This window comes from Fonsecaea erecta, assembly GCF_001651985.1.
Source record: "Fonsecaea erecta strain CBS 125763 chromosome Unknown Scaff7, whole genome shotgun sequence".
Classification (NCBI taxonomy): domain Eukaryota; kingdom Fungi; phylum Ascomycota; class Eurotiomycetes; order Chaetothyriales; family Herpotrichiellaceae; genus Fonsecaea; species Fonsecaea erecta.
This window is the reverse complement of record NW_017387250.1, coordinates 226,991-241,466: the sequence shown is the minus strand read 5'-3', so window position 1 is coordinate 241,466 and position 14,476 is coordinate 226,991. Positions and strand designations below refer to the sequence as shown.

Here is a 14,476-nt window from a genome sequence, read left to right as displayed (position 1 = left end):
ACGGGGTAGCCCCCCTTTACTGCTCGGCAGAGATCCGAACGGTGGCTACCTGAAGAGGCTCTCCATTGTCCTCCTTGCAGACCCTACCCTTCGGTAGAATCAGCATGCGTGCTGTACAAAGCATTGCCGAAGGACATGGCACATCTGAGGACGGAGTGTCTCATATGTCACAATAAGGTTCCTAAACCGTCGGATCCCTGGCCTGAGCTGCCACTGGTATAATAAGGAAAGGGATGGTACTGATAGAGATGTCTAGATTTTGAAATATTGCCTTTTAGGATCGAATATGCAGGAGGCGTTTGTCGATTTCGGCTGTGAGCCCGCTTCCTGTCCGAAAGGTGACACAACTCTCATGAAATGTCCCCCCACGATTTGGCGCCTGGCTACTTACACTCAGAGCAAGATTCCCACAGGAAGGGAATACTCAGATGGACATCCTTTGTGACTGTTTGGATTCTGAAATGTCGCTGTCAGTACCAGGCGTGACCGGGTTTTATATATGCCTTTGTACTAAGCAATTGAAGACCGAACCCATGCCAGCTGTCCATGAAATCTGCTTATTGATTTCGCAGGCGCGAAAGAGTCCATTTGCTTAAGATCTCGGTTGTGACCACACCAGATATGAGACACTCTTCTTCAAATGGACCACAAAGCCTCTTACAAGCTCGTCTTGGTGCACAAGCACAGAGTTGTCCTTCGTGTCACCGCACAATGTGACCTTGCGTCTTTTGTCACAACAAGGAGTCACACTCATGCACGTCCTTCCTCAAAGCATTCTTTGCTAGACGGACAGATATACACTCCTCCGTACATCGGCCTTCACGAGGCTGGACGAGGCTGAAAGGAGTCATTATCCGCTAACCTAGAGCGGTAATATTAGCCGGATGCAATTGTATCACGTGTCTCTACGTAACTGGTTTCGTGGTCTTTTTGTTGAAACTTCCCCATGCAACTGCGAATTCCCAAAACCTTGGAACTGTCTCTTCCACCTACCTATGATATCGACTGTAATTCATCTTCTCTCTCTGTCTTCAATAACCTAGACCGTCCGACGGACTCTTGCGATCCTCATCCCAAGTCTTCGGTAGTTGGCTGGCTCAACCTTTTAGATTGTCACCCGAACCATGTGCTGAGCGCCTCCCGGGATGGTCGACGGGCCTCGTAAACGGTACGGAGTAGTCCTGGATGCTGGCTCATCCGGGACGAGGGCTTACATATATCGATGGCTCCCCAACTCGGTCGCTCGCCTTGATGACGACTCCCTGCATACATTACCTGAACTGGAGACAAAGGACAAGTGGACGAAAAAGGTGCACCCTGGAGTCTCAACCTTTGGGGAAACACCAGACTTGGTTGGCCCAGATCACCTAAGACCCCTCCTTGAACACGTTCTGGAATATATTCCTGAAGATGAAGTCTCTAACACGCCCGTTTTCCTCCTTGCCACGGCTGGCATGCGCCTCCTCCCTAATCAACAACAAAAGAGCCTATTGCGAAACATCTGTTCCTATCTAAAAGCTGAGACGGAATTCTCGATACCAGACTGCGATGTCCATGTACAAGTAATATCCGGGGAAACAGAAGGGTTGTACGGGTGGATTGCAGCGAATTATTTGCTCGGGGGGTTTGATGAGCCTGAAGACCATGATCATGGCAAGGGCCACCATACTTACGGATTTTTAGACATGGGGGGCGCGTCCGCCCAGATTGCTTTCGCACCGAATGCCACGGAGGCAGAGAAACACGCCAACGATCTTACACTACTACGCCTCCGGACAATTGATGGTGTGCCGCAAGAGTACAAGGTCTTCGTCACGACCTGGCTGGGTTTCGGCGCCAACGAGGCACGGCGGAGGTATGTGGAGGACCTTGAAGAATCGTACGCTATCGATGGTATCCTAGAGGTTCCCGATCCATGCCTGCCGACAGGACTGCGACTAAACTTCGACGGCACTATCATATCAGACGACGGGCCTTCTTTGTCAAACCATTATCTACGGGGAGTTGGCAAATTCGATGAATGTCTGAGACGGACATTTCCCTTACTCGAGAAAGATATACCCTGCCCGGACGAACCGTGCCTAATCCATGGCGTCCACGTTCCCGCCATCGACTTCGAAGTCAATCACTTCGTAGGCGTCAGCGAGTATTGGCACACTACCCACGAGATCTTTGAGATGGCGCATAAGGATAAATCATATGATTTCAACACCTATCAACAGAGAGTCAAGGAATTTTGTGAGCAAGACTGGTCAGATATTCGCAAGGGCGTCAAGGACGAGACGTGGGGCGACGACGTCGACGAAAAGACCGCGCTGGAGGTTTGTTTCAAGGCTAGTTGGCTGATTAACATGCTTCATGATGGCATTGGGATTCCCAGAGTCGGACTCGAAGACACAGACGTCTCATCACACAATGGCACGAAAGAAGTATTGGAGAGCGCGAAGGGAAAGGGGTTTCTCGATCCTTTCCAGGCCGTGAACAAAATTAAATCCACAGAGGTCAGTTGGACAATGGGTAAGATGCTGTTGTATGCATCTGCAGAGATTCCGCCAGCTGCTGAAGGAGATCTTCCGGTGGGATTTGGAAGTAATGTGCCTGGCATTCCCGAAGACTTTCAGTATCCGGGTGGAGGGTTACTCCAAGCTGTTCCAGACTATCACTCTGAAGCTCCTGCTGCCGACTTATCAGAGACCACTGCGGGTGACGGTGGAGACAGCCAAAGCATAACTGACCACATTCACGATACGCTCTTCAGTTCTGACGCTCCACACCGTTTGCCCGGATTTATCTTCTTCCTCCTTATCTTGATTATTGCGGCGTTCTATCTCTGCGGCCGCGAACGACGTTCCAGGATTTACCTTTCGCTTCGACCATCGTCACCGTCCTCCTCCTCAGCCTTTTCACCCTCATCGACTCCGAAACTGAGGACGCCGTTGAATTTTCTCCACGCGCTGCTCAATCGACGCAAGGGTGTCTTCCATTCGGACAGAGAGCATGATCTTGAGAATGGGGCTTCACAGCAGCTCTACCATCCGAACGACTTCGAGCTGAACAACATGTCCGACGACGACAGCACGGCCCTCGAGCCTGACGTGGCATTCTCTAAGTCGAGCCCGTCCAGACCGACGTCGCAGGGCAGGAACTCGCCCTTCCAGAGCAAACGGCATGCTTCCGAGAGGTCGAAGCCGAATCCGATTGACCGCGCTGGACTGGTGGTCAGGACGGAGAGCCGTGAGAGCCTGGCAACTGGAGATGCAGGTGTCAACGGACGGTCCAAGAGTAGGAACGGGAGCCCGACCAGGATGATGTGATGAAAGCGACTCATCAATTGCGTGTTCAGATAAAAAGTTTTTCTTTCTGTTGGCTATACAGAACAATGATTACCGTACATTTTAATTGTTGACTCTAACCTTCGCAAAGGAAAAGAACCGTGACTTTGTAGGAATGTTAACTGGACTGAGCCAAGTGAGCCAGCCATACGTATTTTATACCCCTTATGGCCCGAGTAGCCCGCGAGTCCGTGATGAAAACTCATGATATGAAGATGAGTTCATTCTTGCTTGCTTGCTCAAACTTGTTTGTGTCTGTCCTAAATACATGCATACATACATCGTCCGCTACACCGCGCAGCACGGCGGCAAATCATTCATTCATCCAGACCGAACAATTGGTTGGTTGGTTAGTTGGTTGGTAGTACATTCACACAATAAACAAACAAACAAACACGTGAATAGATAAATAAATAGATAACATCGTACATACAAACATGGTGTGGTGGTCAGATGTATAACATACACGGGTCGGAGGAGAAGGAGCCGGAATAGGAATAGGAATGGGAACGCAAGGCAAGGAAGGGCTGGAGGAGTACCATTGCCATCACCACGACGGGGGCCTGGCAGTCGTTCATTCCGCCGTTCCAGCATTGATTTGAACAAGGAGCCTGTCGTGTTGCGCTGCCTGCCCTCTTCAACGTCAAATCTTCAACATAAACCCCATCGTCGCCCTGAAGTGGACGGTCTGGCATCATGAGGGGGGCCATGTTCCATAACGGGCGTCTTCAACCCCATATCGTCCGCGTCCTCGTCTTCGTCTTCACGTCCATGCCGGATCTGGTGAAGATATGATGGTGTTGGGAAAGGAGAGAACGAGAGGAACAAAGTTAGGAGTTCGTCGTCCCGCTCGTGCCTCCCGGTGCAGAACCAGGAGCGAACCCGGATCCCGAGCCGGGTCCTGATCCAGATACAGATACCGACAGAGACATCGACACGTCATTCTTCCTCAGGCCGATGTTCAACGGGTCCGGCAGCCTGAATTCCGGAATGCCCGTCTCCGCGTCGGGCTCCCTGATCGGCCGGAGCAAGCTCGAGCCCGTCCCGGCGGTCCTGTATCCTCTGTCTCTTCCGACGCCGACATACCTCTCATGGTCTCTTTCGCGCTCGCGCTCGCGCTCCCTCAGCGCGGCATGCTGTGCCGGCAACGTCGCGGTGGCTTCTCGGTAGAAGAGATCCAGGCGCTCCTTGTCGCTGCAAAACGCCTCCAGGTCGTCCTTGATCTGTTCGGGCGTGACGTAGTGGGTGAACCCGGAGGCGATGAGAGCCCGCCGGGTGCCGAGGACGTCGGCCGTGACCTTCGGCGGCGTCGTGGGCGGAGCGGCAAACGCGCCGGATGTGGATGTGGATGGGGCGCCGTTTGATAGTGTCGTCTCCTTTCCCCCCTGCGGAGGAGAGATGGAAATCGAGGTTACGGGTCGAACAAGTGGTGATGCATAGGGCCCGGTGCGCGGAGATTGTACGTTCAATCCGATGATCCCTGAGGCTTGCATGCTCGGGGCAGAATAGGTCGAGGATAACGTCTGAGGGCGCAGGAGCATGGAGCTGGAGGCATTTGGTGTGAGGTCTTTCTTGCTGGCGTCGAATCTCGACGACGTGTCTTTTGCCGACGCTTGACGGGAGTTGTAGAGCCTATTTGCGAGAAGAAGAATGTCCCCCTCGTCTGTGATCTGCGCGAGGACGACTCCGGAACGGTGGACGAATTGCGTGTAGCGATAGTCGAGATCTCCCCAGGAATACTTGATCTCGACATTTTCCGGGAACTCTGAGGGCGCTTCGAGATCGAGGACGAAGTTGAACCGCTTCAACAGTGCCTTTTGGTAGAAGTGAATATCAGGAGTGAGTGGTGCTTGCGGCCCGAAAGATACTGCCGTAAAGTACAGGTTACTGACTGAGCTGCGCCGGGGAGGTTCGAGAGCAAGCTTGATTTGATAGGCGGCACGGAACGGTTCGTGCTCGGGCACCTTGAACGCTTCTGCAATGGGAACTTCGACAAGCTTCAACCCGTACTTCTCCGCTTGGGTCGTCCAAGTGACGATGGCATCGTCGACCAACTTCGAGGTGACGTTGAACCAAGCTAATTCGAGATGGTAGCAATTCTCCGGGTTGTGAAGTCTGTCGTAATGCAGGTTGATGATTTCAGGTCTGTTGGACCGTTTTCTCGTATCGACATCGATCCGTATCATCTTGCTCAAAGTCACAGTCCGTCGTTTCCTGTCGCCTAGCGACTTGGCCAGTTCGGAGGCGACCTGCCCGTGGTTGGCGAGATTGGAGCCCGAACGTGATCTTCCACTGATCAACTCTCGGGTTGGGTGCTCGGTCGCAGGGGTGGGCGGAATCGATCGATCTGAACGTCGGCTCGCGGGAAACCATGATTGCCTCGCTTCCGTTCGCTGGGTGCGAAACTCGGGCTTGATGGAGTAGAAATAGTTCCCGTCCTTGAAATTGTGCTTGCTATTGACGTGCTCGAAAAGGTTCTCCTTCATGAGGTCGTTGCCCAGCTCAACAGCTTCCTCCCGAGTGTCAATATCCCTGAAATTATGCACCAGCCAATTTGTCAGATCTTCGCCCATGAAGCAACTGTAGTACAGACGCAAGTGCCAGCGTCGAGTCTTGATCTCGATCCCGTTTTCGCCTTGCAAGGCTTGTGCAAGCTTAGGGAGGCTGAAGGAGTCCCTATCGAACTGCTCAGCTTCTGGCAGGAGCTGTGTAGTTTGTACTTCGCCGGCCTCCTCAGCCGCAATAAGCTTATCGAGCTCCGTTGCCACAAGCTCGGACGGATTGAGCGTTTCGAGATTGATCCTCAACGGATTTCTGTCCTTCCCTTTCAAGGTGCTTGGCCGAGTGTGAGCTGGTCTTCTCTCGTCCGGCGGCACATATCGCGCCTTTTGCCACATCTGCGTTAATGCCCGAATACCGCGTAGGTGGATCTCTTCATCGCTTTCTTCAGGTTCGGGCAGTGTCGGCCTCCACGAGTTGGTGGGTGGTTCCACTGGGATGAGAACAAATCTTGCCCGCCAAAAGCGGAGAGCTTTGACATCTACATCGTTTTGCTTCTTGAAGTCAGCTAAGTATCTGTCGGCCGCTTCCCATGGATACTGCTCGGAAAAGCCGTTGAACTGCATGTCTCTTATCTTGTATGCTTCTGACAGAATAGTCCTGATGTTGGGATAATATTGGATCTCCTGAGGATAAGGAGGCTGGACACTCGGAGGTCTCCTAATATACTTGGTTACCTGAATGCGATTTTTCACTTCAAGCGACAACTTTTGTATCGTGTTGCCCATTGACATGACAATGAAGGACCCGTCAGGGCGCACAAGGTTCGGCGTGAAGAACGAAGACGTGTCGCACGTACCCGGGCCGACAGCTTCGAGCAACGACGGACCAACTACGAGTTGGTAGCCATGAGCGAACCTCAGAGCCAACATCTCCCAGAGTAGTATGTCGCGGGACTCGGGCTCCTCAAGCATCTCGTTGGGATTGGCCAATATGACATGGTAATGTTCAGATTCATAGTCCATTTCGAGCTCATCTTTCGTTGGGAAGTCCTCTGTCGTTAGAGGCACCGAGGCAGGAGTGCACAGAGATTTCCATTTCACGGTGGCGGCACGTGGTTTCCGAGGATAGAGATGCTGCCACCTGCCAAAGAACGACTCCCTCTCGGGATGTCGCTTCAGGGGATTCGATGCGTTGACATTGCGTACATATGGGAGAGTGCTCCTTGGGACAGAGCTGGCGACCGAGATGCCCAACTGGCTCTCGGCCAGCTCCACGCCATCCGAGTCGTCTGGTCCATCACTACCCGAAGAATGTGACGACTCGCTCCCCACCTCTTTGTTGTAACCCAGTCCTTCCGTTGGAGTAGATATATGGCTTTGAAGCCGACGAGTCGTGGAACTTGATCTTTGAGACCCGGAAAGAATATCGTCTTGAATCTTCCGCAGCGGGGTATTTATCGAGATTGGTTTTGACGGTGTGTCTCCTGGTCGACCGGACAATCGAGAATTTGATCTTTCCAGCGGAGCGGAGTTTTCTTTGCGTTTGTCCCCGAGTACACTATTCGTGGACACCGAGCGTATACTAGCGCCTGACGTTGACACTGTCGGTCGGGCGTTGCCAAGGTCAACGAAGGGCGAGTGCGCCTCTACGTTGGTAATATTCACTTCGGTGCTGGCGACAGCACGAACAGGTGGAGCCAACCCTCGCAAAGCGTAGTTAAGTATCCGATTGACCTTCGGTGTTTCGCGGCTTTTCTTGGTTGTTAATGGGGTACTTGAAGCATCCGCCGAGACCACGGACGGGAGCTGTGGCCGGAAAGGCGAATTCAAAGATTTATTTGTGAGCACCTTCGTCAATCCCGATCCTGATTTCGGTGCTTCGTTTCCAGAGTGAAGCTTGCTTGGTTGGGTCGAGGAGGCTGTATCAGTCCTTACCAAACTATTACTTCCTGTCCTCGTGGCCTTAGACTTCGTCTCTGCGCTAGAATGTCCTTCGAACAACAGTGAGTCATATGCGTCCATACGGTCGAAGATGTCTCCCAATGCTTTGGCATTTATTGACAGCAAACCCTGGGCTATCCGCGTCGGTTCGGGACCGAGACGGCTTTTGCGTGGTAGCGTCGGCGAATGCGACAGACTCCGACTTCCAGCTGCCCGGCTGCGTTTCGAGCCTGTGCGTCTATGCGAACCTGCGAACAGGGTTTGAGTTTCCGTCATGAATGGGATGATCATGTCCGCCATGCCTAACTCCATGAGCCCCATCATTTGGATCTCGTACATCCTCACTCGAGGTAAGAAAGGTCCTTTCTTGCGTTTTGAGGTGCCGTCCACTTCCTTCTGAACATCCTCCAGAAATCTGGTCTCGGCAGGCTCGCCCTCGGCCGACCAGTATGACAAGTCAACCCACTGCGGAATGCCGTAGCTCCACCCTTGAGAACTATCGTGACTTCGGCCTGAAACAAAGCTTGCAAAGTACTGCGTGCTATTTGTCGCCGCAGAGGACAGTGCCGGGGAGAGCTTGCGAGGCTGGCTCGAATCGAAGAAGCTTGGACCAGATCCGTACCTGTGCTCGGGGATAGCGAATTCCTCTATCACCGAAGACAGAGTAGATTCCTCCACTCCAGAAGTGCGGTATTTGAATAGAGGCACGGAGTGCAACGGCATCCTGGATAGACAAACGATGTCGATGCCGACACCATTGTTCGTCAAGGTCTGTGATGTTAGGTTCAACAAATCTCGGTTGACTTCAAAAACGCCGGTCCCCGCGGTGACGACCACGATCGAAACACCAGTCCGAATCAGATCTCGATCCTCAAAGTCGTGAGCAAATTGGCTGCTGGCAATATTGATTGCTTCCAATATATTTCCCTTTTGTGCAGCGCTTGGCCTGCCAGCAATGCGTGTAGGCGGCTGCTTCGCGTTTTCCGGTATTATTTCCTTGGTGTTCGAAGTGTGTAGGGAGATATCTCTCAGAAAGACACGAAAGTCCTTCTTGAGTTCATCCAAGATCGTTGTCCACTGCGCGCTGGCCATATCTGTGACGACGACCCTGTAGAAGTCCTGGTATTGGCGAGCCGTCATGTTGGGAGACCCCGACATTGGGGCCGTCTCCAGTCTTCGATCTTTGTTCCGCGCGAGTTCAAAGCGGTCGTACTCCAGACGCCCGAAAAGAACGATGCTGACAAGGTGTCGAACATCTAGATCGGTCCATCTCTTGAAAAGTTCGGGAAGAAAACCATTAATGACCCGATTGAACATGATCTCGCCATTACCCTCGGAATCGAAATCCCACATTTCGCTGGACATCTGTATGAAAAGCACGTACCGTGCTGCTTCGCTGCGGAAGACTGGAATGGTTGTCCCGGCGAAGAAAGCGGTAGGTGCTTTGTGGTTTCGAACATGGATAGCCTTGACTGTGAGCTTTATACTCCCCAGGTATGTGATCTTCTGCCCAACATAAACTGTCGTCTCGGCCAACTCTTGCCCAACGAGCCGCCACATGTCCGACCGTGCGAGGTAGGTATCTCTGAAGCTGAATTCCACATGTGATGCTGTAGATTCCTCGAAAGAAGCAGGAAATATGCGGACATGCGAGCGCGATCTAAATCCAAAAGCTGTCGCGATATTACTCTTGATCGAGACTTGCAGGTTGGCCTGCTTTGCCTTGAACTCGGCGGACGCAAACTTGGCTATACAGAGGTAGTAGTCATCTCTGCTGGATATATCGCCGGCCTCAATCAAAGAGCCAGTGTTCCGCCTGGATTCGGCGTGTTCAGTATTGGGCGATTGAAAGTCCCGGACGTCTGAAGTCTCAGCAATTGGGAAGATCTTGATCAGACCACCTTCCTGAATGTCTGAGCCTGCCAGAATGGATTCATTGATCAGGACATCCTCAGATGAGAATGCGTCATCATGTATCCAGAGCGATGCGCGGACTGACACAGTATTTGGTGTAGTCTCGACGCCAGGAGGCAAACCTGTCTGTGAGCCCGCGTTGGCTCGGACCGTGGAGCCGCTGCTGGTTCTCCGATGCACTGCTGTTCGATTCATATTGGAGGTTGGGCAGAGGGCGAAGCTCTAGGGACTTTGGACTTTCAAACTGTGGCCTTCATCTCCCGAGTCGAGTTGCCAGCTCCGGTGAGAGGGCCAACTCACCCTCCACGAACGCGGGCGCAAACGCATTGGAGCTCCTCGACAAGAGCCGCGATATTAGAATAGGAAGCTTTGGGATAGTCGATCTCCCCTTATAGGTCTTTCGTCAATGCTATGATGGATGGGACGAAGGACAAAGACTCGAACTTGATTCGACGTCGCGAGACGAGAAACTGTGCCAAGACAGGCAAAGGCCAGACTTGCAGCTAACCTAGTTGGGTTGAATAATGGCGCCGCCCTATTGCCCACCGCTCGAGAGCTTAAAGCGGCCTTTCATGATGGACATCCTTGAGCCCTTCGTCTTCCCAACAAGAGAGAAGGTCATTGTTCAACAGGGATGCTTGATTCTTCGATGTCAAAAGCAGAGTTGACGATAGTACAGGCATATCTCACGAGTTGATGGGTTCGGCGGGAAGGAAAGATAAATCTGTGCAGCAAAGGTATCAATGGTCAGCTAACCTAACTACTTCAGGTTGTGCTACTGATTACAACCCACTGACATCGCTGGCTCATCTATATTCTAAGGGACTAATAATACATGCGCTCTAAGGGTATCGTCGCTGTGGGCAGGGGGATATCGTCACTCATCATATGTCCATCCTTGGCATCCCTCCTGTCTTCTTACCACACACTCCTCGTTTCAACATTGAGCAGCCACTTCTTCACTCCCTCGCGTAACACATTGTCTTGCTTCATTTCCTGATTCAAGGCATCACCGTGGATCTTGATGTGTCCATCAGTGTCTCGAGCTCGGTTATATTTCGTCAAATCGTCATTAACACTCTTCACAACTTCCTCGAGAGCGCCAACTACTACTTGTCGGCAATCTGACTGCGACAATGTAGTTGTGCGATGCCAGTCTCTCACCTTTCCAGGGCCCGAAATCTCCAGCGGCAGCGACTTCACCGAAGACGTAGTCGTCGCGCCAGACGCAGTTCGAGAGTGTGTCCTGGTTGGAGCAACCGATTTCTGTTTGCCCGGCTCTGTCTCATTGAGAACACGTTCGATTGCATCAGTAAGTGTTGTATCGAAGTCCATGACTATTTCACTGTCAAACTGCTCCAGCTGAGACACCGATGATTCGGACCGGATATTGGATTCTGCCCCAGATATTCCCGAGGCGCCTTCTGATCTTGACTGGCTCTGAGCAGCTGAAGCAGCTGGAGCTGTTTCATCTCCCGCCCCTCGCTGTGCCAATCGTCTTAAAGTCAGACGCTGAATGTTAAAGTTCCGAAGGTCGGCAAGCAACGTCGTGCAAACAGTAACCCATTGTTCACTCCCGTCGCGGGTGTCTGAGGGGTAAATAGAGATGTTATCAGAAGGAGTTGGTTCTCTTGACATGCTCTGCCTGATTTCGTCTTGAAGCTCGCTGTACGGCTTGACTCCCTGCAGGATAAAGTCTTCATGAAATCGTTTCAAATAGCCTGCGACATTTGAAACTTTCGACCCTGTCAAATCGGCGTGGCGCGAGTGTGAGCTGTACGACGAACCTGCCTCATCCACACTCGCAAATGATGGGGAACGATGATGCGGCCATGGTGGGGGAGAAGAGGCTTTCCCCTCGTTCCAGCCTATGAAACCAGGAATATTGATATCCACATCAACAACGCCATCCCTCTCGTCAACGGTGAGCCGTGGAGGATGTACTTCGTTTGGGAACGTCGACGGTCGACACAAATTTGTGGGATCGTCGTCCTGGCCGAGTAGTTTACTCTTTCGAAGGCGACCAGCTTCATCGACCATGGCTTCCAATCCGCTTGGCCGAATGCCATGGATTGGTACTGACCTGGGAGCAAGTCTGCGACGATCACTCAAGCTCCCGGTGCCGGACGAACTCGTGTGCTCGTTCGTTGAAGCGGTTGAGTCTTGCCTTTTGTTCCACAGCCCCGAAACGTTGCTGATCAATGAGCCCCAATTCATACTAGACTGTTGGGATTGTGATTGACTGACGCTGTTGCGCCTCAAGATTCGAGCAAGATCGGCGCTGGCACCAGTCTCTTCACCACCCACGACTTCGCCTTCAGGAAAGTAGCTGTCGTCAGCCTTGGTCGCAAAGTGCGGAACAGGCGTGCCCAGGCCGGGAGTGGCTGTCGAACTAGTGGCAATCGTCTTGCGGAGGCTGCCGCTATTATCTGTTGGAGAAAACACGGATGCAAGTCTGATGCTTTGGGCGAGCTCGGCGAGGGTGAACTCCGACCGAGAACTTGCGCGGAAGGCTCTAGCAATCGCAGCGGCGCTCTCGGATGATGAGACGCTGCTGGACAACCACGCACCGTCGCGGCGATCGACGGTGACGGTTCCGTCTCGGGACTTGTGATGGGCGTGGCGATGAAGGGATCCGTCCATGAGGATCCTGTTGACTGGCGAAGAGGAGCTGATATCGGGCGTGAGCAGGGGCGACATGACCTCGGTCGGTAGCTTCGAGATAGCATTTCGCGGCAAAAATGATGCCAGCAGAAAAATGATGCGCCGAGCCATTGATCGGCTTTCGCAGACTATGACTGTGCGGGACGCCAGGTTGTTGGGACGAGATTTGCCTTTATGCAAAGCTCTGAACTGTCGTCGATACCAATCTGGCCCTAATCTTTCAAGCCATTCAGTATGGTTGCCTAGAAACGCGGTTAAGAGATTGAAAAGAAAGAAATTCTGCTGTTTATTCCCGCACACTCGGACGAGATACCGTGCTTCGTCGAGCCAGTGGCCTCCATTGTCAAGCCCTAGGCCAGTAAGCACTCGCGGAATGCGCAATGCGTAGGAAACCCTCCATAAAGTATGCCTCGCGGCGCGTTGCAGTTCGGACACCTGGGCCAATCTGTTTGGAGATCGAAGATAGACATTCCGTTGATTCGTACGTTGTTCGGACGGGCCTTTTGGTGCTTTCGCCGCGGAGGTGATCAGCGCCAGGTTCACTTCCTGCAGGAGCTCGGCAATCTCGGAACGGGCCAGCGTCTCAACAACAGTGAGGCTCCTCAGAATAACCTCCCAATTTCTGACGATAATATCAATGCCACGATCAGTCAACTGGCTGGAATCCTCATAGGACCACAAGTGTTCGGGAATGGCATTCAGGAATGTCCAGGAAGAAAAGGAGCCTGATCCATGAGAATTGGGGGTTGATGACGGCGTAAAGGAAGCTCTTGACGACGGGCGGACAGATGAGGTATTTGGACGCACATCACCCGGGCGGGGTAAGTAAAATAGCAAGCCGATCGCAAAGACCGGAGTCTTTTTCTCTACAAGTTTCGGCTTCTTGCTCTGCAGCGGCGAGCTCATCTGGTGCTCAGGGCCCTGGGACAGCGGGCTAATTGAGTTGGCCTGTTCCACAGAAGACCTTCGACGCTGCCTGAGATCATCCTGGGCTTCGGGGAGTGTAACGGGAAACATACGAGTGACCAGAACAGCGTCTCGCGGCTCTGGCTCGGATTCTTTGGAAGGGATGCTTTGACTCTGGTTGTTGAAGTTAGTCGTAGCCGTCCTCGCTCTCAAGAGGGGAGCACGAGAAGGCGCTGTGCTGGGCACGTTTGAAGATGGTGCTCGCGAACTGAGGTCGCTCGCAGGACCCCGATCGCCTGGGAGGAAGTGCAATTTTGTGCTGGACCCAGACTTCGCAGCACTGCTAACGCCAAACATGCAGTCCAGGACATTGCCGAGGTGATCCGTGGGCTCCGACTCTTTATGAGGGCGCGCCCAAGACGCCGACGCACCTGAAATGGTAGAGCTTCGGTTTCTCACATGTCCCAGAATGGGAATGGAAGGTCCTGCACGGTGAGGTGCCCCCGGCGCAGGAGAGGGGACATGGGCGCCTTGAGACAGATTAGGCTCCTTGGGCTCGACAAATTGGGTGTCAAAGAGGAGCAATGGGCGGTCGTTGGTTCCGAACGCATCTTGGGCGACAATCAACCTCAAGTCTTTCGACTCGTTCAACTCCAGCCCAGTTCGATCATCGAAAGGCGAGACACGGGTTGTAGGAGAGCCATATGGGGTACTCGGTGGTGATAGAGAACCGGCACGCCCATCCCCATGCAATTCTGGCCAAAGCAGACTGCGAGTGTGGTTTTCTTCTGTCGCACTCTCGAGCTGGCCACCTCTGGCATAGCCCTGAATCAATCTCCCCAGCATCTCGATGCAGTATTTAGCGGCTCGGCTTTGTGGTAGGGGTCATCACATGGACTTCAAGGCACGGTAATTGGATAGAGCCGGATGATGGGATATTGAGAGGGCGCGGAGGACCGGGTTCGGAGAGGAGAGGACGAGAAGAAGACGACCTAGAGGCAGACAACGAGACATGTTGTGAGTCGCAGAGGTCGACCGTGCTTGAGGACAGTGAGCACACAGGCGAGGGACAGCAAGGCAGCAGAGTGCTTGCTGATGTAGGAGCCTGTAGGTTAGTGAATAATTGTCTCTTCGGCATTCCGTCTTTGAAGTTGGAGAAAGGAGACGCAGGGCACGAAAACGACCAGAGCGGCGTCATCCCCAACTTACGGTGAGCCC

The 14,476-nt window shown here is 52.9% G+C and overlaps 3 protein-coding genes across 3 annotated transcripts; 1 reads left to right on the top strand and 2 right to left on the bottom strand.

The window, feature by feature from the left end:
• Positions 1-1,685: 1,685 nt before the first annotated feature.
• AYL99_07938 (hypothetical protein) lies at positions 1,686-3,314 on the top strand (the record flags this gene model as incomplete). Its single annotated transcript, XM_018839446.1, has 1 exon — positions 1,686-3,314. The coding sequence occupies one exon, from the start codon at positions 1,686-1,688 to the stop codon at positions 3,312-3,314; it is 1,629 nt and encodes a 542-aa protein (XP_018690567.1).
• Positions 3,315-4,162: 848 nt separating this feature from the next.
• On the bottom strand, positions 4,163-9,883 carry AYL99_07937 (hypothetical protein; the record flags this gene model as incomplete). Its single annotated transcript, XM_018839445.1, has 1 exon — positions 4,163-9,883. One exon carries the CDS (start codon positions 9,881-9,883, stop codon positions 4,163-4,165), a length of 5,721 nt encoding a protein of 1,906 aa, XP_018690566.1.
• A 723-nt stretch (positions 9,884-10,606) lies between these two features.
• AYL99_07936 (hypothetical protein) lies at positions 10,607-14,104 on the bottom strand (the record flags this gene model as incomplete). Its single annotated transcript, XM_018839444.1, has 1 exon — positions 10,607-14,104. The coding sequence occupies one exon, from the start codon at positions 14,102-14,104 to the stop codon at positions 10,607-10,609; it is 3,498 nt and encodes a 1,165-aa protein (XP_018690565.1).
• Between the last annotated feature and the right edge of the window lie 372 nt (positions 14,105-14,476).